The 27,716-nt window shown below is 36.6% G+C and overlaps 1 protein-coding gene and 1 long non-coding RNA gene across 3 annotated transcripts in view; one reads left to right on the top strand and one right to left on the bottom strand.

Annotated features, from left to right (window-relative positions):
- The window catches only part of LOC141369068 (uncharacterized), a 46,958-nt gene extending 37,925 nt beyond the window's left edge, over nt 1–9,033 (top strand). Inside the window, exon 3 of the long non-coding RNA XR_012372612.1 lies at nt 7,704–9,033. This is a non-coding gene — a long non-coding RNA (uncharacterized lncRNA). The remainder of the gene's footprint in view (nt 1–7,703) is intronic.
- Nucleotides 9,034–12,352: 3,319 nt separating this feature from the next.
- The window catches only part of eif2b3 (eukaryotic translation initiation factor 2B, subunit 3 gamma), a 50,460-nt gene continuing 35,096 nt past the window's right edge, over nt 12,353–27,716 (bottom strand). For both annotated transcript variants that reach the window (XM_055201795.2, XM_055201796.2), the window contains exons 10-12: nt 25,975–26,123; nt 17,421–17,524; nt 12,353–12,521 (exon numbers count right to left, since the gene is read on the bottom strand). In XM_055201795.2, the coding sequence (XP_055057770.2) occupies nt 12,469–12,521; nt 17,421–17,524; nt 25,975–26,123 (306 nt within the window). In that variant the 3' untranslated portion in view covers nt 12,353–12,468. The remainder of the gene's footprint in view (nt 12,522–17,420; nt 17,525–25,974; nt 26,124–27,716) is intronic.

Here is a 27,716-nt window from a genome sequence, read left to right as displayed (position 1 = left end):
TATGCCACTTTAACTTAACAAATTAAGTTAAACAAGTTCAACTTGTTTTTATAAGTTATGTCAGCCCTTTAAAGTCAAAACTTAAAATAGTAGGTTGAATTGACTTGCAAAACTTGTAAAAAGTGCTTTTTTTACAGTGTATAACAGGTCTAGCAAAAGTTGAAACTAATAAGTTTAGTAGCACATATCATATTATTGCATTCTTAAGATTATCGCTTCATTTCATTGTTTTGTATATGATTGTACACTGTCAGAACCAAAGGGTCCTTAGCTGTCACTGGGGCGGTACCCTTTAAAATATGTATGCATACATACCAATCTCTACCTCTAAGTCTGAGATACAATACAAAAACTTTAAGTCCAAAAGTGCACTTTTTTTAAAGGGCTCAGCCCCATTCACAGCTAAGGTACCACTGTTGACATTTTTTTAACAGTATATCTGATAAATGTATGAATGTAAATAATACATATGTTAACTAAAACACAAGTGGCCAGTTGCATTAACTGCTTAGACTAGTTAGTTAGTATTTTCTTTGAGATTGATCATAACTTTTTATAGAGCTAAAATTGTGGACTGAAATAATTTAAATAAAGTAAGACAGATTAGCCCCTAATAATGGCTAGTTGGTTAGACTAGTTTACACAGTCTTAACTGAGCAGCTATGTTTATGCAACTTGCCACAGGTTTAGAATAAAGACTTTTGAATGATAAATAATAATAATGAAAGTACATTTCAGTGGTACTCCTTATTTTACACTGGTCAGTCCTATATTGCACTGACTTGTTATTTATATACAATGCATTGTCCGGGATGATTGGGATGGATTATAAATGGGTCACATGAAGCTCTATTGATCTCCTCTAGTGCTATGCTGCTGACCATGACACAAACACAGTTTTGGTTAACAAACATGCTAATACAACAACATGAACTCATCTGTATCCCAAACTGAAACATGTTAATTACATTTATAGAGATGCTTTTATCCAACATACAGTGCATTCAGTATGTGTGATCTTAAGATTGAACCTAAGAGCTGTGTGTTGCTAATGCGATGCTTTACCAAGTAAGCTACAGGAATACTTTAGACAAAATGTATGCATTAACTTATATAAAGACAGTGATTTGTGTTACTAAAGTAAGGCTGATATGCAGTTGTTCAATGGCCTTTATTTTTTTTGTACACTTCATAATCAATATATTACCAACCTCATGCATCTGATACATTGTTATGATTATTCACTTCAATATGATTTTAGTCATTTATTATTTGAAACTATTTTATAATAAAATGAAACCTATATGAAATAGGGTGTGCGCATGTCTCAATGGTGCGGCACTACTGAGCTCATTTCTGGAAATTGTTTAATTTGATGAGGGTACGGGCAGCTGGGAATGGGAGCTAATGTGGAATCTGAGGAATTGCTCCATGCGGTAGGGGGCCCCTGTAAGCCTAACAAACTGAGGGAGGTCCAGGCTGAGGTCTAGAGGCCTTGGATAAATAAACTGGGGAGATGACCATGCGCTGTCCAGAAATCTGCCATCACACAAGCCGCGAACGTAAACGGCCGTGGCCCGTCCCCGAAGCTCATGTAAAGGTAATCTCCAAAAGAACGGAGCACAGATATCATACAACAGCTGAGAGCCTCTGCTGGCGAAGACGTGTTTATTTTTCCCCAAAGCCTCGGGGCTGAATTTATTTATCTTACGAAGGCATCGGCACGGTGAACAGATTGCTTTGAAACCAGCCTAGTGGGTTCTGGTCGAAGTTGACACATGTGTGCATATCTGTGAGAGTATGCAGTTGGGTTCACACAGTGAAATCAAAGAGTTTACAAACATAATTCTTTTAGTTGGAGAAGTAATATCTTGGGATTTTTGAAGAATCTTGGAGTGTCGTGTATATGTAGTGGTACGGGAATATGGTTTTGCCATTTGATATCATACCAACATTTTATTTATAATTATTTTCAAATAATTTAAAGGACCGGAGTCAATTATTCCTTTTACGGTTACCACAAACATTGCTCTGGTGCCTAATTTTAAGACATTTGAGAAGTTAGGTGTGCGGTTATCAGAAATTAATGCATACCCATGGAACATTTCTCAGCCAATCAGAATACAGCATTCAACAGACCCGTGGTATAAATGTAAATAAGTTTGTTCTGTAATACTGATAGATTTTCTAGAATTATTTCAAATATTTACTGAACTGATAACTAATTTAACACTTCTTCAAACAAAAACCTATTTACTAACAATAATAAGCAAACTTTGCAGGCGCTGTTTTTTTAAACCTTATAAGTAAGGAATAATTGATGACGGGCCATTCAATTATAAGAAAATACACCGCAGGTGTGCATTATTTTCAAATAATTCAAAGGACCGGAGTCAATTATTCCTCATATACCACAGTTACCACAGACATTGCTCTGGTGCCTATTTTTAAGACATTTGACAAGTTAGGTGTGCGGTTATCAGAAATTATTGCATACCTACGGAACATTTCTTAGCCAATCAGAATACAGCATTCAACAGACCCGTGGTATAATTGATAAAAATAAATTGACAGTTTTTCTTTCAAAGTATTATAATATTAGAGTTCATTTACCATAGAAATCACATTTTGTAAGTCAATAGTCTCTCTCTCTCTCTCTCCATCCATGCATCCATCTATTCAATTGTACGACTAAATATCATCTATTGAAATATGGTCTATAATAATAATATAATAATAATAGTAACAGTAGCAGTAGTATTTTATATACACTGAAAAAAATGATTCATTGAATTTAATCAATTTTTTAAGGTAAGTGGTTGCAATCAATTTATTTAAGCTATAAACAAAAAAGATTAGTAAAGTAAAATAAAATATAAAACTTTTGTTTAAATGTAGCTCAATTAAATTGATTGCAACCACTTACCTTAAAAAATTGATTAAATCCAATGAATCATTTTTTAATTTTTTTAAAAGCAGCTTCTCAAAGAGCTTAACAAATACATAATTAAAACAAAAGTAGTAATTGTACAAAGAAGAAGTAAAAAGACAAATACATAAAAACAATGGAAATAAAATCACATAAAACCATGTCTAAAAGTCTTAAGCATTCCTATTCCCAAACAGAAGAGAATTCCATAATTTAGGAGCAACATAAGAGCATCCAGCTATCCAATTTTATGTCTATAGCAAATTTGGTCTGTTGCCAGAAAACAATGGTTTTCATGGTTTTTGTAAAACATTAGAAAATGACACTTATATGTGACCCAGGACCACAAAACAAGTCATAAGGTCATATTATATATATATATACAGTACTTTGCAAAAGTCTTATGCCACTATCACCAGCTTTGTTGTTTTAGAAAAGTTTTAATGTCCATCCATATTTATTTTTCACTTTTTTATTAAGATACAAACAGAAAATACAGGAAATATGTATACCCAAAGTTAAAAACAAAACAATTTTCAGAACTAAATGTCTTCTTCAGGTATCAGTCAGTATTTAGTGTGACCTCACTTGGCACGAAACACATCTTGAGCTTTTTTGAGGAGACTGAAGTCCTGAAGTCATTCGATTAGAATTAGAAATTAGGATTTAATTTCATTTCGGATTAAGAGATCCTGCCTGCTATTGCTCAAGTGGAAGGGGAGTTTACCCTAAAAACTTGACACTTCAGCTTATACTTTTATACTGTTTTTAATACCACATACACATTTCCTGTATTTTCTGGTTGTATTCTAATAAAGAGACTGAGAAATAATTATATATGATCACTATACAATTGCAAAAACAACGAATTCAATGGTAGCATAGTGCCTAAGACTTTTGTACAGTACTGTACATAATCTGAAAGTTGAATAAGTTTTCCATCGATGTATGATTTGTTAGGACAATATCTGGCTGAGATACAACTATTTTTATCTGGAATATGAGGATGCACAAAAATAAAAGTTGTTCAAATTAAGTCCTTAGCAACTGCACTGTAAAAAATACTTTGCTGCCTTAATTTTTTTTGTTAAATCAACTCAGATTTACAAGTCATGTCAACAGAGATGAGTTGTCACAACTTATAAAATATAGTTGAGAAAAGTCAACTTAATTTTATAAGTTATAACTACTCACCTGTCGTTATAACAACTCATCTCTAGTCGAGATAAATAATAGTAAGTTGAAATGACTTGTAAATCCGAGTTGATTCAACTAAAAATTTTAAGGCAGCAAAGTATTTTTTACAATGCACTAATTACGCTAGGAAATTTACAAAATATCGGTAACACTTTACAATAAGGTTCATTAGTTAACATTCGTTAATGTATTAACTAACATGAACAAACCATGAGCAATATATTTGTTACAGTATTTATTCATCTTTGTTAATGTCAGTTAATAGAAATAAAGCTTTTATTGTTTGTTCATGTTAGTTCACAGTGCATTAACTAACGTTAACAAGATTTTAATGAAGTATTAGTAACTGTTGAAATTAACATTAAGATTAATAAATGTTGTATAAGTGCAGTTCATTATTAGTTCATGTTAACTAATGTTAACTAATGAACCTTAAAATATCTTTGTGGAACATAATTTTTTACATAATATCCTTAATGATTTTTGGCATAAAAGAAAAATGTATCATTTTGACCCATACAATGTATTTTTGGCTATTGCTAGAAATATACCCGTGCGACCTAAGACTAAGTTTTGTGGTCTAGGGTCACATATATCAATGGATGGACACATTCCTAAAAATCCACATGGGTCTTCTTTCATCCTATTGTGTACCTAAACATTTATAGCTAAAACAAAGCATGTTGTAGGTGATTAATATCATGTTACTTCGCATGCTAAACCCAAAAAATTTTTCCACAATTTCTTTGATCAGCATCGCTGCACAGATTCAGCAATGTTCACAGACCTACAAAATTCTAGAAACTTTTCCTATTGTGTTTCCTTAAGAAAGGAAGTCAAAATTTGTATTCAAATTGGCGGTGAATTCAAGTTTTGATGTGGATAAAGGCATGGGGAGCCACTAGCCTCCGGCTAACATTCAGGACTTGTTTGGCGAATGTTTACAAAGCTTAAAATATTCTTAGCCACCAAAGTGCTTTGTGACACAGTGATGTGTACATGTTAGCATTGTAAGGGTCCGTCAGTCACAAAAGGAAAGTCCCGCCACCCACAGCCACAGATAAGATTAATTATGATAATGTATTTCTTTGCCCTTTGTTATCATAATGAATGGCTCGCTTAAAAAACTTTTTCAGCCGTCTTTGTTTGTTGCCCTTTAACAGAGGTATTGTTGCGACAGAACTAGCAGGTGGTAAGACGAAATCGGACCCTGTTGCTTGCTTATCTTTCTCAACAGCTGATTATTGGTAAAAAATTACGACATTTCAGAAAAGTGTACACGTGCAAGGTGCACGATACAACAAAACAAACACAGAAAAACAAGAGCATCCTTTTCGCGAGAGATTAGAAAGGCCAGACACAGGGGTGTGATGTTGCTGTGGTTGTGCGAGATAAACAAGCTTTAACGTCCCGGGGAGCGTTCTGAAACGCTTCATTTCAAAGAGCGAGCAGTCCCTCGCATGTCATAGAGGTTATTGGCCTTTACAGGCCACACAGCTTCCATACTGTCTTTGTTCGGCAGTAAGAAAGTACTAATTGTTAAGTGTGTGTTCACTGAAGGTGGGCGTGAGGGTTTGCAGGAGGCTTGTGGGGGATGCGGCGTCTTAAAAGGAGGCGAAAAAGAGAGGAAATTTCGTTTGTGCCTCAAGAACACTGAAGACAAATTGAGGAAGTGTTCTGTTAGTGTGTAGGGGTCAGCAGAAAACATGCAGGTTTTTTTTTGCCACTTGGGTGGCCAACAAGACTCTCATCACCCTCCACCGTGCTTAGTCCTTCCGCCCGGCATCTCCCCACCCCTCCCTGACAACTACACACACCGCCTGCCCCCAAACGTCAACCGCACACCCACATACATTCATACAGTCCCTCAGGGGGGTTTCACACAGGTCCGCGACGGCAGAGTTTGGTTCGTTCGGATGATGCAAACACTGTTTTCCGAACTCGAGTTCAACTTCACCCGAGCCCTAAAATGGTGGACTGTGGTATGGTTCCCTGCTGATATGAATGTTTGTGCTCATTGATGACCAGCTCTTGCAAATCCGAGCATTTGATGACGCAAATGAACCAAGTGAAGGCGTTGGCTATGTCTTTGCTTGAATAGCTTTCAAGCACAGGAGACCAGCCACTATCCTTCTTTAAAACGGGGATGGAGACATTTGGACGGGGGCCAGTCGTGTATTTATATCCACATTTCTCTGATTTATGACAAGTACCGCCGCACTTACGGTACTTACTGTAAGTGTCCCTGGCACCCATTTAGGCCTGTTCACATTAGGTCCTTCATTAAAGAGTTCAAAGATAAGCGGCCTTGTAACCACTGCAGACTTTTAAGAGCTTGCGTCTGTACCACTTTAAAATAAGCCAGAGCTCCCAACGGACTTTGATGTTGGTGTTTCAACTGGCGACATTAATTTTTTGCATTGTTTACTACAAACCTGTCAATGGAGATTATGCTTTACACTTGCATGACACAACAAACATCCACGGCACATCCGACTCTGTGTCGAACCTTGATTCTTTCGTACAGGCTAGAAAACCTGGCTGCTAAGGAGAGACAGCGAGGTGGGCCTGATATACGATCTGTCAGTTGACATCTGATCCCAAGCCCAGGAAAACACAAGCATCTGTCACATTTGGCCCAAAGGGCGGCGAATGACACTGAACACAGCTCCGAAGGGCTCCAAACCAACACAGCCATGGGGACTCCAGCTCTGGGAGACTTTGTCTAAATATACAAACCTTTCGAAAACAACTGCCGCCACATCTCCCGAGCCAGGTCTGGTGGTCCGAGCGCGGACACTGCAGCGAGCGGGGTCGAAGGGCACGACATTTGATTAGTTATCACACTGACAAAATGGAACGCACATGTTTCGTATTAGCGCTGGACAGGCGTTCAAAGAAATCTGCCTGGGGCATTTGAAGATCGATATTATTTCGTTTCTACTTATCCTTGACTTCTGCGATACGTCAGTGAAATGCGTTTAAAAACGCTATATGTCTCGGGGGAAAGATTATTTCATTTATTTGGGGAGAAAAAAAATCAAGGCACGATCATGCACCAGCAAGTTGAATCTGCCAGAAGTCTTGAACCTGAATAAGGAGGTCAACATAGAAAAGGGAGGACATTCTCATAAATATACAAATTATTTTATGGATTTCGAGAAGGCGAGAGATATCACTGTGAATGATTTCAATACGCCCAAAACTCGGGAAGGCTTAAAGACTTGAAGAAGATGTGCAATCATTCCATTGGTGACACTAAACGAGTTGGATTGGCCCGAAAAACAATAAGTTAGAGGAGTTATAAATCATACTAAGAGTCAGAGCATCTTCCCGAGGCTCTGAATCCATCGTCACCCGGGAACTCCAGGCCTGTAATTTAAGAGATGCAAGTGCTGGAATGCTATAAATCGTTGACGGCAAAGAGAGAAAAATCTTTAGGAAGTTCTCCTTTTAGGCATTTTGTGAAGGCCTGAGAGTATGAAAGAGAGACTGTTAGTGACTGGGTGGTCCGTTTCTTTCAGTCTTTTTGTGTACAAATAAACTTATCCCCATTGTGGTTATCTGTTCCTTTCAGCACCAGAGCATGCAGTCCCAGTCCTGGTGGTCACCCAGATGGCTGATGGGATATTCACTAGATAAACACCACAACCAAACAGCAAACTACACAGACACTTACCTAGAGGAACACCTACATTCAGACAACACTGGAACGATGACACTACTTTGAACATTAAACTAGTGCACATACAGTGACACACAACCCAAATGAAATCTCATTGTACTGAGGCAAATAATGAACTAATGTTTCAGATGGTTTGTTGATATATTTGTGACCCTGTCCGTGAAATCCAGGCTATAGTTGCAATCTAACTATGTTAAAGGTCCCGTTCTTTCTGTGTATTTAAAGCTTTGATTGTGTTTACAGTGTGCAATATAGCATGTGTCCATGTTTAACGTGTAAAAAACGTGGTATTTTTCACACAATTGACTTATCTGTATAGCGTTGTTTTCACTGTCCTCAAAACGGGCTGATGTCTTTCTTGTTCTATGAAGTCCCTCTTTCAGAAATACGTATCGAGTTCTGATTGTGTAGTTTGTTTAGTGTGTTGTGATTTGATAGCAGCTTAGCTTGCCGTTAGCTTAGCTGGCGGCTGACGTATTCCTGTGGGCGGAGTTTAGTCCAAAAACTGTTCAACTGACGTCATTAAAGCAGGAAGTAGAGGGCTGTAGTCCAAACCGGCCGTTCACTGTAGGCTTTGAAAGGCGAATTCTGTTAAAGAAAATATATCGCCTGGCAGTGAACTTTGAGCTTTATCATTTTATGATAGAAATGTGTAAGCCTGTAGAGATTTTGGACTATAAAAAATGCGATGGAATATGTGGGATATTTATGCAATTTATGCGATGGAATTGCGGGAATTTGCGAAAATTGCGGAACTTGCAAAAACTGCAATGATGTTCACGTCACATAATCACGTCACTTCATAACTTTTCCATGGCAATAGAGGACACGGCTGCGCTTTTGGGAAGTAAATGCAAAACTTTTCAACTTTCTGCTAATATATATGTGACTTTTTGCTACGAAAATGCGGAGATTATGAAATCATGCAAGCCCCGCATATTTTGTGCGCGGAAATATGTAATTAATGCGGCAAAAGTGCGTCGTATTTGGAAAAAATGCAGCCCTGCATAAATATGCAGACTTTGGCTGATTATGCATTATATCGCGCGATCGCACAATCGCGTTTTTCTGGAGGGACTGGACATTAGCCGAATGGCCATATATGACAGACAAATGGACAGCGACAACTACAGCACCGGCAAAAGAGGTCGTTTGACGCACACAGAGGGATTTGATGGGTTTTTAAAATATTGACAGTAGAGATTGAAATATTGATACACTATTGTGGAAAAAAGTTAGCTGTATCAATATATTTGCACAGCCCTAGTGTATATGTATTGTTCTTTATTGGTAAATCAATTATTTTACAGTATGAATCGCTACATATAACAGCAATACTATCATGTATTTTATATAATACCATTTATTAAATATTTCAATATTTTCCTGTTTCCTATTATTTCTTCCTTATATTTATAGCCTACGCATTTGTTCTAAAACTATTATGTTTACATACAAATTAATATGCATAGGCCTGTTTATATATTAATAACACTTTACGTCGTGTGTGTGTGTGTGTATGTGTGCTATATTTATATATTTATCTAGTATGTAAACATAGTAATTTTAGAACAAACAGGAAGAACACAAGCTAAGATGTAAGGTAAAAAGAAATAATAGAAAATGAGAAAAACTGAAATATTTAATAAATGGTGATATTATTGCCTTATCAGTATAACCCATTCAAATCTTTATTTCTTTCTAAATAAATTATAAACATAATGTGATAAACGCAAAAAACCCCGAAAGAACACCGGACATCTTCTCTAATTATTTTCTATTCTAATTATTAAAAGATTTCCAGATGATTTCATCACCCTAGTCTGTCCGTTTAAAGGCTTATTGCAGCCTTAAACAACTACATTTATCTTCTAATGGTGTCTTTGACGACCGTATTTTATTAAAATGAAGGCCATCTTTTTTCGCATTCCTATTCTGACACTCAACAGCACAACATTTCATTTTCTAGTGAGTTATCTTGCTCATTTCACTTTTGTATAATTCATTTACATTGTTTTTCTGCCACCACATTGTGCGCGAAGCTTGCAGTGACGTAACTGTGACATCCGCAGTGCTGAACTCATGCGCATTTTGCCGCTTTATTGGCCTTAAAGGTGCATTGTGTAACTTCTAGAAGGATTTCTTGACAAAAATGCAATATAATATACATAACTATATTATCAGTGGTGTATAAAGACCTTGCATAATGAACTGTATTGTTTTTATTACATTACAACAAGACGTTTAATCTATATACAGCGCAGGTCTCCTTACATGGAAGTCGCTGTCATGTTTCTGCAGTAGCCCTAAATGGACAAACTGTTATACAGAGTGCGTTTCGTACCAATGTTGTCTCAGATGATGACATGTTTATCATGTGACAAGCATGTGAGTTTTGAAATCGAATGGTGAGTTGTTGTTTGCAATCTGACCACTACATGTGGCAAAAATGTACACTCACACACACCGTTTAAATACACAATACGTCAAAATGCCGTCCCATCTTTGCAGGTATCCTCATAAACACATTACCTTTAAAAGGAAAACACCACAGTTTTTCAATATTTTACTATGTTCTTACCTCAGCTTAGACGAATTAATACATACCTATCTTTATTCAATGCGTGCACTTAATCTTTGTACAGCGCGTTGTGAAGGTGTTAGCATTAAGCCTAGCCCCATTCATTCCTTAGGATCCAAACAGGGATGAATTTAGAAGCCACTAAACACTTTCATGTTTTCCCTATTTAAAAACTGTTACATGAGTAGTTACACGAGTAAGTATGGTGGCACAAAACAAAACGTGGTGATTTTTTTAAGCGGATAAAAAACGAGAACTATATTGTATGACTGAAGAGCACTTAGTTTGCAGCCCTTTGACCTCGAGCACAGTAATATTGACGGAAGTTTGAGCGAGAGTAGTCGGGTGATTCTCACGAAACCATTGAAACACCACGGCACTAATGATTTTAGCTTTAAAATGTGTAATATAGTAACATTAAAAAGCATCAGAATTAACACAATACTGTGTTCTACCTTGCACAATGTGTGATTTCAACATAAGAATTTATAATTGTAAATTTTATCTCATTTTCTGCTGAAATTCTCATTACCGCAATGTGTCCGGCTGTGTTTGAACATGCGTTATGTTGTAATTTAATCAAATTAACACAAAAATATGAAGAAAAAAAATAAATGGATGTTTTGCTAGACTACTTTAGATGACAGAAAAAATATTTACTGAATATTCATGTATAATAATAATGAAGAAAAATTAGGAAAATGCAGTGTCCATGCCTGATGTTCTCATCCTCCGCAACACTTTTTGAGAACAGTTTAAGCAAACATACAGAATTTTAATAAAGTTTGATTTTGGACCAGTTACTTCAAGATGGCTACCAAGTAAGATCATTTTTTTTTTAAGTTAATTTGAAATATTGTCTTGTCAGAATGCTTACACGACATTTTGATTATCATTACCGCAACAGATGCTTATTAAATGTAATTTAATTAATAGAAGCATAATACTTTGATTTTAAATGCATGTGCAGAATCTCCAAATTATGTTCTTTCAGGTTTGTCATGTCATTTTGAAAATATGTCAGTGTTGATGTTTTCTGACTGTTGCGGTAATGAGATTTTTAAGGACTAATTTTTGAAATTATGTTACAAAAAGTGTTAAATGATAAGTAAGAGTTTTTAAATTAATGTTCCCATTTACTCCAGACTTTGTTTTTCAATGTCTGGTGGGAAAAAAAGTAAATTTAAACAATTTTTACATTTTCATGCTTGACATTTTTAAAACCAAGTTTTCGTGAGAATCACCCAGTCAGGAGTGATGATGTTACTGCGTTTTTCAAATATCGTACACCCCTCCTTTAAACGACTATTTACCTCATCTGCCTAGGAAGCCAGGGAACATTAGGTATTGATTTGATTAAATTTGCTTATTCTTAATTAAATGTAGTCCTTGCGCAAGGAAAACCCATTTACTTTCGGTTTTAAGATAAGACATTCACGAATTCACAAAGATAAGACGTCACGAATACACTATGTGGTTTAATCATTTGCAAATAATGTCATATATGTTATTAAAAGACATATTTATATTTTTTGTGTAATATTAAACTGTACCTGTCAAAAAGATTTCCAGCCATGTGTTATTAGTTTCAGGCGGTTGTTATCTCTGAATAACATACCTTGGAATGTCACGACTGCCAATCAGAATCAAGCATTTTAGAGTGCTGTGTAATAAATATTTTTACCTGACTTCGAATTGGGCGGACTTACTAGGCTTCAGCCGTATTGCTGTGACACAATCGGTATTGAAATGCAGCCTTTTTGCCTATAAGTTTCCCAGAAAATTTTATTTTTGTGCGAACTAAGATGCTTTCCATTAAGGTTGTATATTAAGGTTATACTGCGTACCGGTCAGAGTTATGATTATTTTTTGTAATAATTAGTTTGGTCAACTACTGTACCTTTACATAACAGACTGCTCCCATCAAACAAGGTGAAAAAAGAGACATGGAATAAAAGCCTTTTGATAAATAAATCCACTTTTATTGGAATATAAAAAATGGATCTGCACATGGAAGCAGATTCTTCCACATTAATATGTACTTCATCGGGCCTGTGATCCATCTGCACCGGCGTTCTAGATCTCCATGAGCTGGTCCGATCCAACAATGACATCATTGGTTCTTTCAGCTGCAAAAAAAGAGAGAACAAGACTGAGAATGAGTTGTGAGGTATCTGTCAAAGAGATGAATCGCATGTTAAGATTGAAAGTATCATCAGTACTGATATAATAGTTTGAATCAAAGATAGGAAAACAACTTTAAACACGTTTTTGTTCGTTTATCCGGAGTGTATACCTTTGTGGGCCATTCCATCACATACTGACAAGCAAACAGTTTACAAATGTGTCAGGCATATACACGCTGGCTTAGGAAGAATGAGATCCTCTTGCAGAAATGCGGCTGTTCCAAACTAAATGTTTGAGAGATTAATGGTCCCCATTAAGACATATTTTAGTGTGAAGGAATCCGCACAAAAGACTGTTTTTGTGTTCGGGCTAAGACAAATAGGGCGTGCTATGCCAGAGATTTAGAGGGAGCGAGAAAGAGGAACAAGGACGTCTAAACAGTCTGAGGAAAGGTACATGTCAACAGCCTCCATAGCACCTGCAAATCTATTGCACCTTACAACATGACAGGCCGGGTGGTCTTGGAAGAACAACTCCATTCTCAGCGCCTGCGATGCTTTTAGCAGCCGTAACCCAAAAGACTGGTTCCCCTAAGGACAAGGATGCTGGGAACACAGGACCTTATAGAGAAAGTGTCCAGCTAGAGTTTATGAGATGTCTATCGCTCCTTTGTGGCCAACACACGCAAGCAGCCAGTAGTGGTAAACAGCCCGGGAATAGACAAGAGTGAGAGTAAATGAGAGAAATACTGAGACAGAGAATGACTATGTGTGTGTGTGTGTGTGTGTGTGGTTGACTTGACAAGACCACCGTAGTGGAACAGCTATAAAGTCTACACAGATTTGTCTAATCACTCAGCAGCCAGTTAAAACTCAGTGACCAGCGTAAGAATCTAATGTGAGGGTAACAGGTAAGTATATATCTAATCTAGGCACGCGCAGACATAGGATTTTTTGGCATGTGGAAAAGTCATTACTGGGGTGCCTGAAATTGTTTATAATCATGCAATTTTTCACAAAAGCTAAATCTATAAATCTTACATGCTGAGTATTCAAGCATTAAAGCATGATGTACAGTGGAAAACAAAAATCACAATGATGGCTAAGGTGATATTCAGTATTGTATCAGGTCATTATCAAAAAGAAAAATTCTTAATTTTACGCAAAATCCGATATCTGCCGTGTTATTCTATCATCTTTTCTCCCTTTTTCTCAAACTGTGACAAACGCCAGTCCTCCTTCTCTGCAGAATGCAATAAATCCGCTTAACCAATCACAGCGCAACGTTCCACGTATTGTAAACAACAATGGTGGCGCCTTTTAATACACACTGAATCCTATTTTTTCTCATCTACTTTGTACTTCGTGATCAACAAACAAACAAAAAGAAACAATACTTTTGATGGCATTGATAAAGCTGTGGTGGTTTCTGTGGCAGGGGGAAATGTAAGCCATTAAAATCGAATAATTTACGCGAGAGGCACTCGGGCGAAGGAAAAATGCCGGCTGTTGCTTGTTCTCACATGACAGCATCAAGCTTCTGTCATGCTAACACATTGACCTTGGCGGATCTTATGAAAACTTTACATTATTTTACTCGAAATCAACGAAAATCGAGCGGGACCAAAACATTTTCAGAGACGACGTCCCAAGTATGACAGCAGCAATCACAAAGTAAGTGTTTTGATTAATGCCATTAATGTTTATTTTTTAATCAGTGGATAGCACTAGTCAACTAAATGAATATAACATGGCATGGATGAATGCACATTTATATATTGATTCAATGGATTTATAGCATTTTGAAAAAAAAACTTAATCAGGAAAAAATATTTTTTATAATAATTTTGATGGATTAGAATTTTTAATGCTATATTATACCCTAAAGATGCTATGTAAAAGTTTGTAACAGAAAATAGTGGTTTTCATCTTGTCAATTTCTTGGTATAGAAAACACATTTTTAATTAGTCAAAATGGATTTATTGCATTTTGGAACCAAACTGTATATATTCTTTCTGGTTCTTGAATCTGATTGGCATGAGATATTCTACCAGTATCGTCACGGTAACCGCTTCACCATTTCGGATCATTTATGTATCATTCCACCACTGGTGATTTTAGAATGAGTGAGAGAGGCGTGAACTGTGACGGAAAAAAGCTGCCAACAAAGTGGATGGTCGCACGCTCACAAATTCAGTTGCACAAACGCAGTTTTTGAAAACTTTTCGTGTTTCAATCAGTTCCCTAGATTCCTAGGTTGTGAATCCGTGGATGAATTGATCATCTCTATGACCTATTCCCTTCGAAGATCAGAGCTATTGATGCGTAAACTTTTGAAGGAGTTGAGATTGTCTCATAGTTAGGGCTGGGTATTGGCAAGGGCCTCACGATAAAATACATATCACGATACATGTGGCATGATACAATGTATCATGATACGCTACAATACATGGCATGTTGCGATACATTGCAATACTTTTTCTTTTTTTATCAAAAATGTAAAAATATAGAGCTGAATTTTTTTTAACTTTTTTAAGCCAAAGTGCCTCCACACGTCGGCTGCAGGCGTTTTTAAATTTTCTGCCATTGTCTCATTCCCGCTAACTTCTAAGACATTGGACGAATGGCCATATATGACAGACAACTACAGCAGCGGCAGATGAGGTGGTTTGATGCACAGAGAGGGATTTGATGGGGTTTTAAAATACCGAAAGTAGAGACCGAAACATCGGCACAATACCATGGAAAATTTATCATGATAGTTAGCTGTATTTATATTTTTGCACATCCCTACACATAGCGTGGCAGATTAAAATACACTTGAAATGAAAACAATCATTCTCTCTTTATCTTAAGTGTCTGTTTACGCGCGTCCCCTTAATCAAAGTGCCCTTGAAAGGGAACAAAAACACATCTTGGAATTAACCCAGTATACAGGGGCTCGGGCACTGGTAAGGTAAGGACACTAGGTCACTACATCGGGACAATTGATAACTCATTTTTATCTGTAAAGCGAGTATTAAAACACAAGACGACACCCTAAGCTTCACACAGAGAACAAAGTCCAGTAAAACAAGAATGGTTGATGGTACCCATTGGCTTCCATAGTATTTGTTTTTCCTACTATGGAAATCAATGGGTACAGTCTACTGTGTGCTTACCATCATTTATCAAAATATCTGACTTTGTGATTAACAGAATAAAAAACTCATACAAGTTCAGACCAATATAAGGGGGAGTAAATAATGACAGAATTTAACATTTTTAGTGAACTGTCCCTTTAAAAACTGTCCTCTGGATTTATCTTGGCTTTAAAGGGACACTTCACTTTAAAAAAAAAAAATAATAATTTCCAGCTCCTCTAAAGTTTAACATTTGATTTTTACAGTTTTGGAATCCATTAAGCTGATCTCTGGGTCTGGCATAGCTTTTAGCATAATCCATTGAATCTGATTAGACCATTAGCATCATGCTCAAAAATACATTGTGTACTAAGACCGACGGAAAATTAAAAGTTGTGATTTTCTAGGCAGATATGGCTCTCATTCCGGCGTAATAATCAAGGACTTTGCTGATGTACCATGGCCGCAATAATATAACACAGTGCCCGAAAATAGAATTGAAAGTTACCAAGGGGACTATTTTCAGGCGCTGCGCAATATCATTCGCAACTTTTAATTTTCTGTCGGTCTTAGTACACGATGTAACTACAGGAGAGTCAAGTTTTAAATAGGAAAAATATTAAAACTTTTTGGTTATTTTTGACCGTGATGCTAATGGTCTAATTAGATTCAATGGATTATGCTAAGCTATGCTAAAAGTGATACCGGCAGACCCAGAGATCAGCTGAAATGATTCCAAAACTGAAAAAAAAAATCTAATATGTTTAACTCTAGGGGAGCTGGAAAATTAGCATTTTTTTTTTTTAAGTGGAGTGTCCCTTTAAGTTGACATAACACTGGTTGTCTTTAAGCATTAAAATGGGTGCACTTTTAATTTTTTAACATGGCTCTGAAAGGAAAATCATCTTTTTTACTTAAGCAGGCTAGACATATCAAAACACACATCTGTACTGTACTTTACCATACATTTTTCTTTCATTCAAGTTAGCACCTAATTTGTGCGCCTGAACTAAAGCACGAGTGTCATGCCTACGGCTACTGGAAGAGATTTATTACGGTTATTATAAGCAATGCTTTTTAAATAACATGTTAGATTAAACTTTGTTCTGGGTTTTCCTGGGATCACGGTTTCTCGCTGCCCTTTAAGTAGTAAAGCCTGTGGATGCATGTGATGTGTGTGTGTGCCGGGGGAAGTACAGGGGGTCTAGCTTGTAATTTGGATTTCTGAGAGCACTTCAATAAGCCGGAGCGTTTTTGGAGGTTAGGGCCAACTAACCGAGACCAGCACACGAGTGATGATGGAGGGTTGGCGGGGAAGAGATGTAAAAATGTCGAATGAAGGGAGGGCGTCGGTTGAGGCTGCAACACCCTGTTGTTCAGTCAATTAGACTGGGCAGCCTCTGGACATCTTAGGGCCGCCTTAAGGCACTGTCATTGATGGAGAGGTTAGAGACCAGGCGCGGACCACCCGGAATACAAGAGCCTCAAGCCACACACACACACGCACAAACAAACCTCGCGGTGATCCAAGACTGCGAGGATTAAGCATATTAAAAAATAAAGCTGAATTGTACACACAAGCTTAGGTTTTAATACGCTATTAAAACAGATTAAAACGCACACAAGATCACACAAACGAAAAGGCAGACATGGGCGTGAGAGTGCACACATAAACACAAACACAAAAGCCGGATTTTATACGCATACAGCGGGACTACAGAAGTTTAGAGTGTGTGTTTTGTGTGCGTATAGTGTAAGACACAGTGCGCCCGTTCTCACCCTCCGGCTCCACACGCTGACCGCTCCCCACCAGACAGTACTTGATGTCGGCCCCGCGTCCAATCACAGCGTTGTTGCAGATCACGCTACCTTGAATGTTGCACCTGGTGGAAGAGATGGTTTTGGATGAGTCTTGTAATGGCATCCATAAAACTCATACTTGCATATATCATATTGTGTGTCACATTGTGAGTCCAAATTTGATGCACTAGATAACTTTCAAACAATAAACTGTGTATTTGTATTGCACCTTTCATTTTTTTTTTTAGCTAAACCCAATCAGAGTTTTATGTACGGGATAATGTAAAGGCAACCAGTGGTTATCGCAGAAATCAGCCCAGAGTATGAGATTAGGACTCGGTGAGGGTCTTGTATCACACTGAAGGGGCTTATTTCAAGACAACAACCAGCTGCCTGAACGTTATCCCATCTATTACACGGCTTTTTACCTCATAAGTATGGTAAGGAACATTAAATATGGATTTGAAATATTTTATTAGCTTATTTTAAATGAATACAGACCTTCCATGAGGAAAACCCGTTTATTTTAAAGGAACATGCCGACTTTTGGGGATTTTAGTTTATTCATTGTATCCCCCATAATTAGATAGGTCCATACATACTTTTATGATCTCCGTGCGTGCCGTAACTCTGTCTGACGTACCCACCGCTAGCCTAGCTTAGCACATATACTGGAAGTAAATGGCTCCAGCTAGCATACTGCTCCCAATAAGTCACAAAATAACGCCAACATTTTCCTATTTATATGTTGTGATTTGTGTAGTCACAGCGTGTACAAATAACAAGGTCATATGAGACACAGACAGGCATACACGTATACATACTGGAAACTATATTTTCAGAAGGTGAAGCACTGCTACTTGAGCGGAGTGATTTGCTTGGCGTTATTTGTCACTTATTGGGAGCAGTATGCTAGCTGGAGCCATTTACTTCATGTATTTGTGCTAAGCTAGGCTTACCAAGCGCACTGAGATGACAAGGGTATGTATGCACTTATCTAACTCTGGGGGATACGGTGAATAAGCTAAAATCCCAAAAAGTCGGCATGTTCCTTTAAGACAAAATAAGACTTTCAAATGTCACAAATACTATATTTGGTTTAATTATTTTTAAATATAAGGCCAAGTATGTTATTAAAATACATATTTATATTTAAACTTTTATTTATTTTTATTTTGAACAGTTGTTATCTGGGAATAGCCTGCAAATGTTGCGATTGGCCAATCGGAATCAAGCATTCCAATGAGCCGTGTAATCATAAATAATATCCTCTTAACTCTTGCTAGCTTTGGTATGTGAAGCTCCAAAAACATACATCTCAAAAAACAATGCATATTCAAGCTTATTTAGCATTCAACACATTGTATATCCATGGAAACATACATAGTTTGAATATGGCGGCACATTGATCATGTTAAATCTCATTGGATCTGCCATGTCTTTTGATGTTCAGCTGAAGAAAGAAATTAATATACACCTATTTCATTTCATATAACTTATTCCTTTAATATAAATAATAGAGTAATCTGGGGAGAATAAATAACATCAGTAGACACTTCATGAAAATGCCTGGAGTATGTAGAGAAATAATAACTTGCTATATTTGGGTCAGTGACAAAAACGGTTTGGCAAGATGAAAAAAAAACTTTTTTCAATGCACAAGGTATTTATGTTAATTTTATGCAATAAAAAATAAAATTTGCACCATTTTTATTAAAGTTAAGACTGAATTGACCTGAAAATGTCAAATGGTGTAACCAACAATTGTGCCAAAGAATGAGAAATATTAAATATTTTATCCACCTTGATGGCATGTAAGCATAATTATATATATATAAAAAATCATTTTAAAATATTATTTTATTAGTTATTTCTAAACGTAAATTTTAATGCGTTTTTGCAATATTTGAAGAATTTAGTTGCAAATTGAGATAAATCCATTTTTTAACATTTTTGTCAAAACATGTTTATTATTATGTTATCATGTTATTATTTTGTTTTACGGTGCTACTTAGCTGTATTTTTTAAGGTATGAAGGTTTAAATCAAAACAAACCAACTGCAGTTGCATTGAAATTAATTGGAATGCACAACCATAAAACGCGATTTCTGAACAATTAAAAAAACGGTGGTTATCTCGTTTTGCAACGAAACTCTTCATTTGTCCTGACATATGCTGAAAACAGCTCTGTTTTCTAAATAATCTTTGACAAATGATGTAAAAATGTTTTTAAAAAAATCATTTTACATTAAACTAGATGATTATATTTAATTTCACATTTTTTAATGAATATATATACATTTTAATTTAAAAAATACTAGTTACACCAATTGACACAGACCGGTTACACCACATTGACATTTTTGCAATTATCCCCCAAAGATTGTTTCAAAATGAAATAAACCAGAAATTTTAGACTTGGTCCTCAAAAAAAAAAAAAAAAATGTATGCAAGTAGGGATACATAACAATTAAGTAAGGAATAATTGACGACGGGCCATTGAATTATAAGAAAATAATGCACACCAAGGTGGTATTTTCAAATAATTCAAAGGACCGGAGTCAATTATTCCGCTTATATCACGGTTACCACAAACATTGCTCTGGTGCCTATTTTTAAGACATTTGAAAAATGAGGTGTGCGGTTTACAGAAAAATAATCAACAGCCATAGAACATTTCTCAGCCAATCAGAATGCAGCATTCAACAGACCCGTGGTATAATCACGATTAATCTATTACAGAATAAAAGTTTGTTTACATCATATATGTGTGTCAACTGTGTATAATAACGTTGTATAGATACATGCACAAACAACACACATGCATGTATATATTTAAGAAATGTTTACATGTGTATAAACATTTGTATATTTATGTATAATTTATAATATATATAAATATAAATACTTAATATATATATTTTTTCTTAAAATTATACATGCATGTCTGCATATTTATATATGCATAATTATTATTCACAGTTCACACACATATATGATAAACAAAACTTTTATTCTGCAATAGATTATTTGCGATTAATCGTTATGCATCCCTAAGTAATCTGCAAATTTATTTTGAAATTTTATCCCTTTTACATTTAATTTATCCATACGGACACAAAATAATTAACGTCACATCATTGACCCATTTATATTACACAAGAAGTGAATAAGTAGTAAAGGATGCTTATATGAAACATAGATTCTCCTGGAAAAACAAAGAGAACGGTTTATTTCTACGAGCATATGTGAGCATAAGGAAAAGCTGATAGTTGTGTATCCGAGCTGTAGCTGGGAACCGTGTGCACTTTAAAACACCACATACACACATATCCCTGTGCTGCTGTCTGTTTACACCATACAAAGAATAATATTTTCCTGGGATCGCTTTGGCACCATAAAACTTTATTTGCACAGTTTTATGTTTACTCGGATTGCCTGGGCCAACTCCTAACTTTGTCTGCGCTCTCTTGCGGTGAAACATTTACCATAAGTGTTCGGCTTTCAAGTCTTTTTACTAATTGCACAGCTGAGGTTCTCGGTCTTTCCTCACCCGACCCTCTTAAACCCCCCCAAAGACCCCTTCCCCTACGCTAGTCCACCTCTCTGACCCTATCACACCAATCAGAAATCCGATATCTCGGCTCGTTTCGCCGGTCATGTTTTAGTTTCCTTTAGGCGGCATTAGCATACATATTAAAAACAACATTATGGTTTGACGTGCATGCTGCCGCCGAGTGTCTTGTTTTTAAAGCATGTTCTGTGCCCGGATGTCGGGGACATACAAGAAACGCTATTTCACACCTTCCCCCAATTTCTTGTTAGCTCACAGAGGAAAGATGGGCAACAGGGCGTCCTCTCTTTATATCAAGGAGCGGTAGGCAGCAAGGCCGTGTAATAGCTGACGAAGGCAGGTTTCTATTGGCAGCTACACAGGGCGCTCCATTCAGGTGCACGGGTGTGTACAAGAGCAAGAGAGAGAGAGAGAGAGAGAGCGAGAGAGACTGAAAGAAAGAGAGAGAGTGGGTGAGACAGAGGGGGTATATGGGAGATTACAAGGATTGGAGTTTTAAACAGAGAGACCACCAAAGATGCAGCGTTGAAATACCACTAATTACCGACACTATGCTCCTCCTCGCTGTGACCCCCCCCCTTCTGCCCTCCACCCCCACAAGGCACCATCATGCCCCCCTCCCCAAACCCACCCCGAACCTTGGAGCTTTGTAAACAACCACTCCTACATGCAAACAAAGGGACAAAAAATGCAAGTGGCGCTTTAAAATGCCAGGGATTTCCTAATCCCTCCTTGGATTTTTATGTTTTGAAAGAGTTGCCGTTCCTTTCTTTCCTTCCTCTACGCTTTTTTCCCACTTTACTTTTGATGCACGGACTAATTCGTACATGCCAGCTCTGAGCTCAGTCGCTTAAGGGTAAAACTGGTTTAAACCAAAGCTCTTTACTCCGATCAGTACATAACAAGGGCCTTTTCCTATCACACACACAAGTTGTGTTATCCTCTACGTTCTCAATGGCAAACATTAACCCAAATCGGCTTAGATCTAAATTGTAACAAATCTATAGTTCGTTCGTTAGGCTTTAATCTCAAAAGCAACATCAAAAATAAAGTGAAGTAGAAATGGCTTCATTTAGTGCCCGCTTTGTGCTTCTGTTCAGACACTTGTTTCTTAAGAAATCATTACATTTACATTTATCACTTTGTTTTAATTTGTTGTACTAGGGTCCTGTTCGGGGTCAGCGAACACCTTTAGTGGTTTGACAACGCAGGTTTCTGTTTTTTCTCAGCACAACAAAAAGCAGCCACCACCCCCCGTCGCAGCCCGCAGGCAGAAGCGGGTCAGACTCTGAAATGATCACTGCGCTGTCTGCACGTTACGTGTACCTTAAAGCCTGCTTTTAACCTAACAGACAAAATCTGATCTTTTGTCTCTAAGATGCTAAACATCTCATCCAGACCACTAAATATACCCTGGAGACTTGTCTGTCATCCTTGACTTCTCATGTTATAGGACAACACAAGGGGTGAAGTACTGTAAAAGGTACTTGCAAAAGGTTTAATGATAAATACTGGTTATAAATTATTATAAGTATAAAAATTATAAGTAATTATAAATTACATATGTGCTAGTTGCTGAATGCTTTGATTGTATAGCCGACAGTAGTTGAACCCATATGAAGTCATTTCTTTCCCCGACATAAAATCATTCTATGTACGTTCAGTAAAAATATAACCTTGATATCTTTTATATTGACTGAGTAAGGTCATGTCAAAAATTGAAATCATTGAGTGAAATCAAACTTAGATGCTCCTAATCTCATCATTAGATTATGAGAGTTTAGGCTGAATTTCCCAGGAGCAGTCAAGTTTAATGGCTTATTTTAAGTGGGTTATGTTAAATGGTTCTGCACATTACATTTAATGATGATGTTAGTGCCTTTACCTTCCAATTTTTGAAAACAGCCAACAAAAAGTAGAAACACTACTAACTTAACTACTTTGTTCAGCAATGTGAGTGAAGTTTTGTAAAACAAAGACACTTTTAAGTTAAGTTACTACTAGCACAAATTAGTGACTTGTAGCTTATCAAACTGTAATAGTGTTTTTTTCCCTTAAATCCAGATGATTTACTCACCCCCATCTTATTCAAGATGTTTAAATCTTTTTTTTGTTCAGTCGAGAAATAATTAACTTTTTTGAGGAAAACATGATAGATTTCGCTTTGGCTACGGTGTTTATTGGAATCGAATGCGTCAAATAGAGCCGCCATCTTGAAACAGGGGAACCCCGCATCAGCGTCATTGTAGGCAATGGTGTAACGGAAATAAAATCACTTTAAATTGTCATGAATGCGATTTTCTTGGTTTTCTTTTGGTTCGTTTAAACAGTCAGACATGTATTTAGCATTGAGCATTAGCATTTTTTTTTTTGATATCATGAAAATCTACTTTTTCTAACTATAATGCATAGTGCTAGTAGGCCTAACATCCATACGCAACACACAAGTCTGGTATCGTCCTTGAATTCGAAGTACAGGCGGAGATAGCAGCTTTACCTAGCTACTTCCTATGACAAGACCCCTGTTCCAAAACGGCGGCAGATTTGACGCATGCTTAGAACCCCAAGGAGACATCTATGGTATATATCTATGATCTAGCAAAATTATCGTCATTTTCGGGGAAAAAAGTATTTTTAAACCACAACTTCTCATCTTGCACTAGCCTTGTGACGCACCAGGGCAACCTTGCGTATAGTAGTGATGGTCGTTTTCGAAGCTTCATGGGGCAACTTTTCTCAAAAAGGCTGGCGGTGAATGAGTTAAACACTGGTCATGTGATCAACTCCCCCTAGTGGTGAACCATCGGATTTTCGAAACGTTTCGAAACAGTTGTGACGTAATGAAGCCTCGTTTGCTAAAATCACGAAACATTTACTTATCTTCTGTTTCGAATCAGTGGTTCAGAGCTTGTTTCAAACTGGCCCAAGTCACGTGATTTTAGCAAACGAGGCTTCATTACGTCATAACTGTTTCGAAACGTTTCGAAAATCCGATGGTTCACCACTAGGGGGAGTTGATCACATGACCAGTGTTTAACTCATTCACCGCCAGCCTTTTTGAGAAAAGTTGCCCACCGGCATTTTTGTGATTCTAACAAAAGTTTCACAAAATTCCTTGCAGGAAAAATTATCTTCTATAAATATATAAACATACAAATTATATCAAATTAAAGAACACACCCTCTGCTTTCAAACAAACAATAAACAAACAAACAAACAAACAAAATGGGAAAAAAACATTTCATTATATATTTACTTTTTCCACTTAATTTAACCACTAAAATATGGATATTTCTCTAAAATACAACATTTTGAGCAAAAAGCTTAAAAAATTGCTAATTTATGTTAGAGATCAGACTCAAAATGACTATCAAACATAAAGGCAGTTAAAATAACCATTAAATCTTTTTAACTTCCGTTTTTGATAAATACGATTTGGATAAAAGCGGTATTACACTTTCACTTTGAAATTCGTCCAGACAGGCATATTTATTAGTTAAATATTAACTCATAATTGACGAGATAACTCGTCAATGGCAGTGAATGAGTTAATATGTTTAGGTGAACTCGGATCAGTTTTATTATGAAAGTTCATAAACATTTATCATTCTGACTAATAACACTGCCATTTTGTCTAAGAGTTTCGTTGCAAAACGAGATAACCACCGTTTTTTTAATTGTTCAGAAATCGCGTTTTTTTGGTTGTGCATTCCAATTCATTTCAATGCAACAGCAGTTGGTCTGTTTTGATTTAATACCTTCATAACTTAAAAAATACAGCTAAGTAGCACCATAAAACAAAATAATAACATGATAACATAATGATAAACATGTTTTGACAAAAATGTTAAAACTGCTTCGAAAAACTGAATCAATTTTCGAAGCAATTGGTTCAATTGATTCGAAGCTTCGAAAAGCTTTGTTTCTCCCATCACTAGCATATAGGGCTGTGCCGATAAATCGCGTTCCCCATTAAAAAGACCTGCTTGAAATCGATAGTGTATCGCAAGGCTCCGATTCTGTGTTTCATGCACAGCTTGTGCGTGTACCACGGCTCTGTGATCAGTAGGAAGTCCTTATCAATCTAAAATCACTATGAGTTTGAGTCGTTTATAACGTGCATTTACAAAAGCAACACTCGTCAAACACAATCATTCAAAATATTTTTATTACCATGAAAATACCTGAAACAATCTGAAGAACAGCGATATAAATATCCCTTTAGACATTTCCTGGAATAGTGTTTGGTATGCTACTTCTTCTGTGGCACAAATGGCGTTTCTACACGAGAGCGCCCTCTGGCTTTTGGATGTGGTGCGTTTCACCGTAATTCATTCAAATTCATTCATTGAGAAAACGTGCATTTGCACGATTAATCAGCACAGCCCTACTTGCGTATTACGTAATCACGTTGGAAGGTCAAACTTAACATGTGAAACGCACACTTGCAGACCATTTTAAACATTAAACTGACACAAAGACATTAAATAGGATTATTCCACATACAACAATGTTGGAACGGGCCTCTTTCTTCACACTTGTAAACACTGCAGCAGTAGTTTCGCATAAGTCATGTGTGACCTTTCAACATGATTACGTAATACGTAAGGTCATGCTGGTGCGTCACACGGCTAGATGAGAAGTTGTCGTTTAAAAATGTTTTTGCAAAAATGATTTTACTAGAGAAGACCCTTATGCCTCTGTTGGGAACTTTTAGAGCTGCATCGAAACTGCAATTTTAAACTGCATTAAAACTGTAAACCGTTGAGGTCCAATAAAGTCCTTTATATGGAGGAAAATCCTGAATTTTTTTTCTCAAAAAACTTTTTTTCCTCAACTGAACAAAGAAGGACATTAACATCCTGAAAGACATGGGGGTGAGTAAATTATTGGGATTTTTTATGACAGTGGAGTATTCCTTTAATGAGCTAAACCTATAGCTTAAGGTAAAGCACTTACCCTTCCTCAATAGTCACTCCATTCATGACAATGGAGTTGGTAATCTTGACCTTCTCCTTGATCGTAGTCGAGGCACCAATTGTTGACCGCTTTATTGATGTTTTGTCCGATATCTGACAGTACGCTCCAATAATGCTGTCACTTCCAACCTTGATAAAAGAGACAAAGTTGTTTATTGCAGTAGTAATGTATTATCATAGAAAGTTTAACCTGTTTATCACTTTATTCTTTAATGCATTTATGAAGTTATGACACAAAACACTGTGGGATACGAAAGTCTGATTGCATTGATTTTTCAAATTCAATACAGGTTTATCTATTAACAAATTATACAGTCAGCATACTGATTTTTGTAGAAAAACTAAAACAAAACAAAATTATCAGAATTGCTTAGTTTTTAGTAGAAACCTCTAGTGCTTCAATGGCTATGTTTACATGCACAAAATTTTGTCAATCCAACTTAATTTAATCTGATTGTAGGTTAAGCCAATATCGTTTACATGTACCCTAAACACTGCAATCTGATAAAATTATTCCATTTACATGTACACTATATGTAATTGAACCATCATCTGCAGCACAAGCGCACAGTCAGGGTTGCCAGATTCACATATTAAAACCATCCCAATAGATATTTAAAACTACCCAAAAGCATCCCAATGACTATTCACACCCCAAAAGCCAATAACTTATGAACAAAATCCTTTCATCTTTAACATGCAAAATAGTCGACTTGTGGAAACAGTTAAACAGCCCAAATCTAAACTAAAAAATAAGCAGAGGACTTGGCAACGCAGCGCATAGCATTTGATGTTCAGATATAGTTACAAAGTTTCAGAGCAATGAAAACACAATTTTCGAAAGGCACGGCACTATTTTATTGCTTTATTTAAAGTTATGAAAGACATAAAAGCTGCATACAGTAATGTACAGCGAGTGACCTCATTACCTTAAAGGATTAGTCCATTTTCTTAAAATAAAAATCCAGATAATTTACTCACCACCATGTCATCCGGGGTGTTGATGTCTTTCTTTGTTCGGTCGAGAAGAAGTTGTGTTTTTTGGGGAAAACATTGCAGGATTTTTCTCATTTTGATGGACTTTAATAGACACCAACAATTAACACTTAACACCACACATAACAGTTTCAAAGGACTATAAACGATCCCAAACGAGGCATAAGGGTCTTATCTAGCAAAACGATTGTCATTTTTGACAAGAAAGATAACAAATATACACTTTTAAAGCACAACTCCTCGTCTAGATCCAGTCGTGATGCGCCAGGTGACCCCACGCAATATGTCAAGAGGTCACAGAGGACGAACGCGAGGCTCTGCCCCAGTGTTTGCAAGTGTTGAGAAAGAGGACCGTTCCGACGTTGTTGTATGTAAAATGATACTGATTAGTGTCTTTGTGTCGGTTTGTTGTTTGCAATGGTCCGCAAATTTGCGTTTATATGTAACACGTGACCTCCCTACGTCACTATGCATTTACGTTAGGTCGCGCTGGACCAGACCTAGACGAAAAGTTGTGCTTTAAAAGAGCATATTTTTTATTTTTCTTGTCTAAAATGACAAATCGTTTCGCTAGATAAGACCCTTATGCCTCGTTTGGGATCGTTTATAGTCCTTTGAAACTCCGTTGAAAAAAACTGTTACGTGTTGAGTTAACTGTTAAGTGTTGGTGTCTATTAAAGTACATTAAAATGAGAAAAATCCTGCAATGTTTTCCTCAAAAAACAT

This window comes from Misgurnus anguillicaudatus, chromosome 2, assembly GCF_027580225.2.
Source record: "Misgurnus anguillicaudatus chromosome 2, ASM2758022v2, whole genome shotgun sequence".
Classification (NCBI taxonomy): Eukaryota; Metazoa; Chordata; class Actinopteri; order Cypriniformes; family Cobitidae; genus Misgurnus; species Misgurnus anguillicaudatus.
Note: the sequence above shows the minus strand (reverse complement) of the source record. Positions and strands in the feature narration are given on the sequence as shown.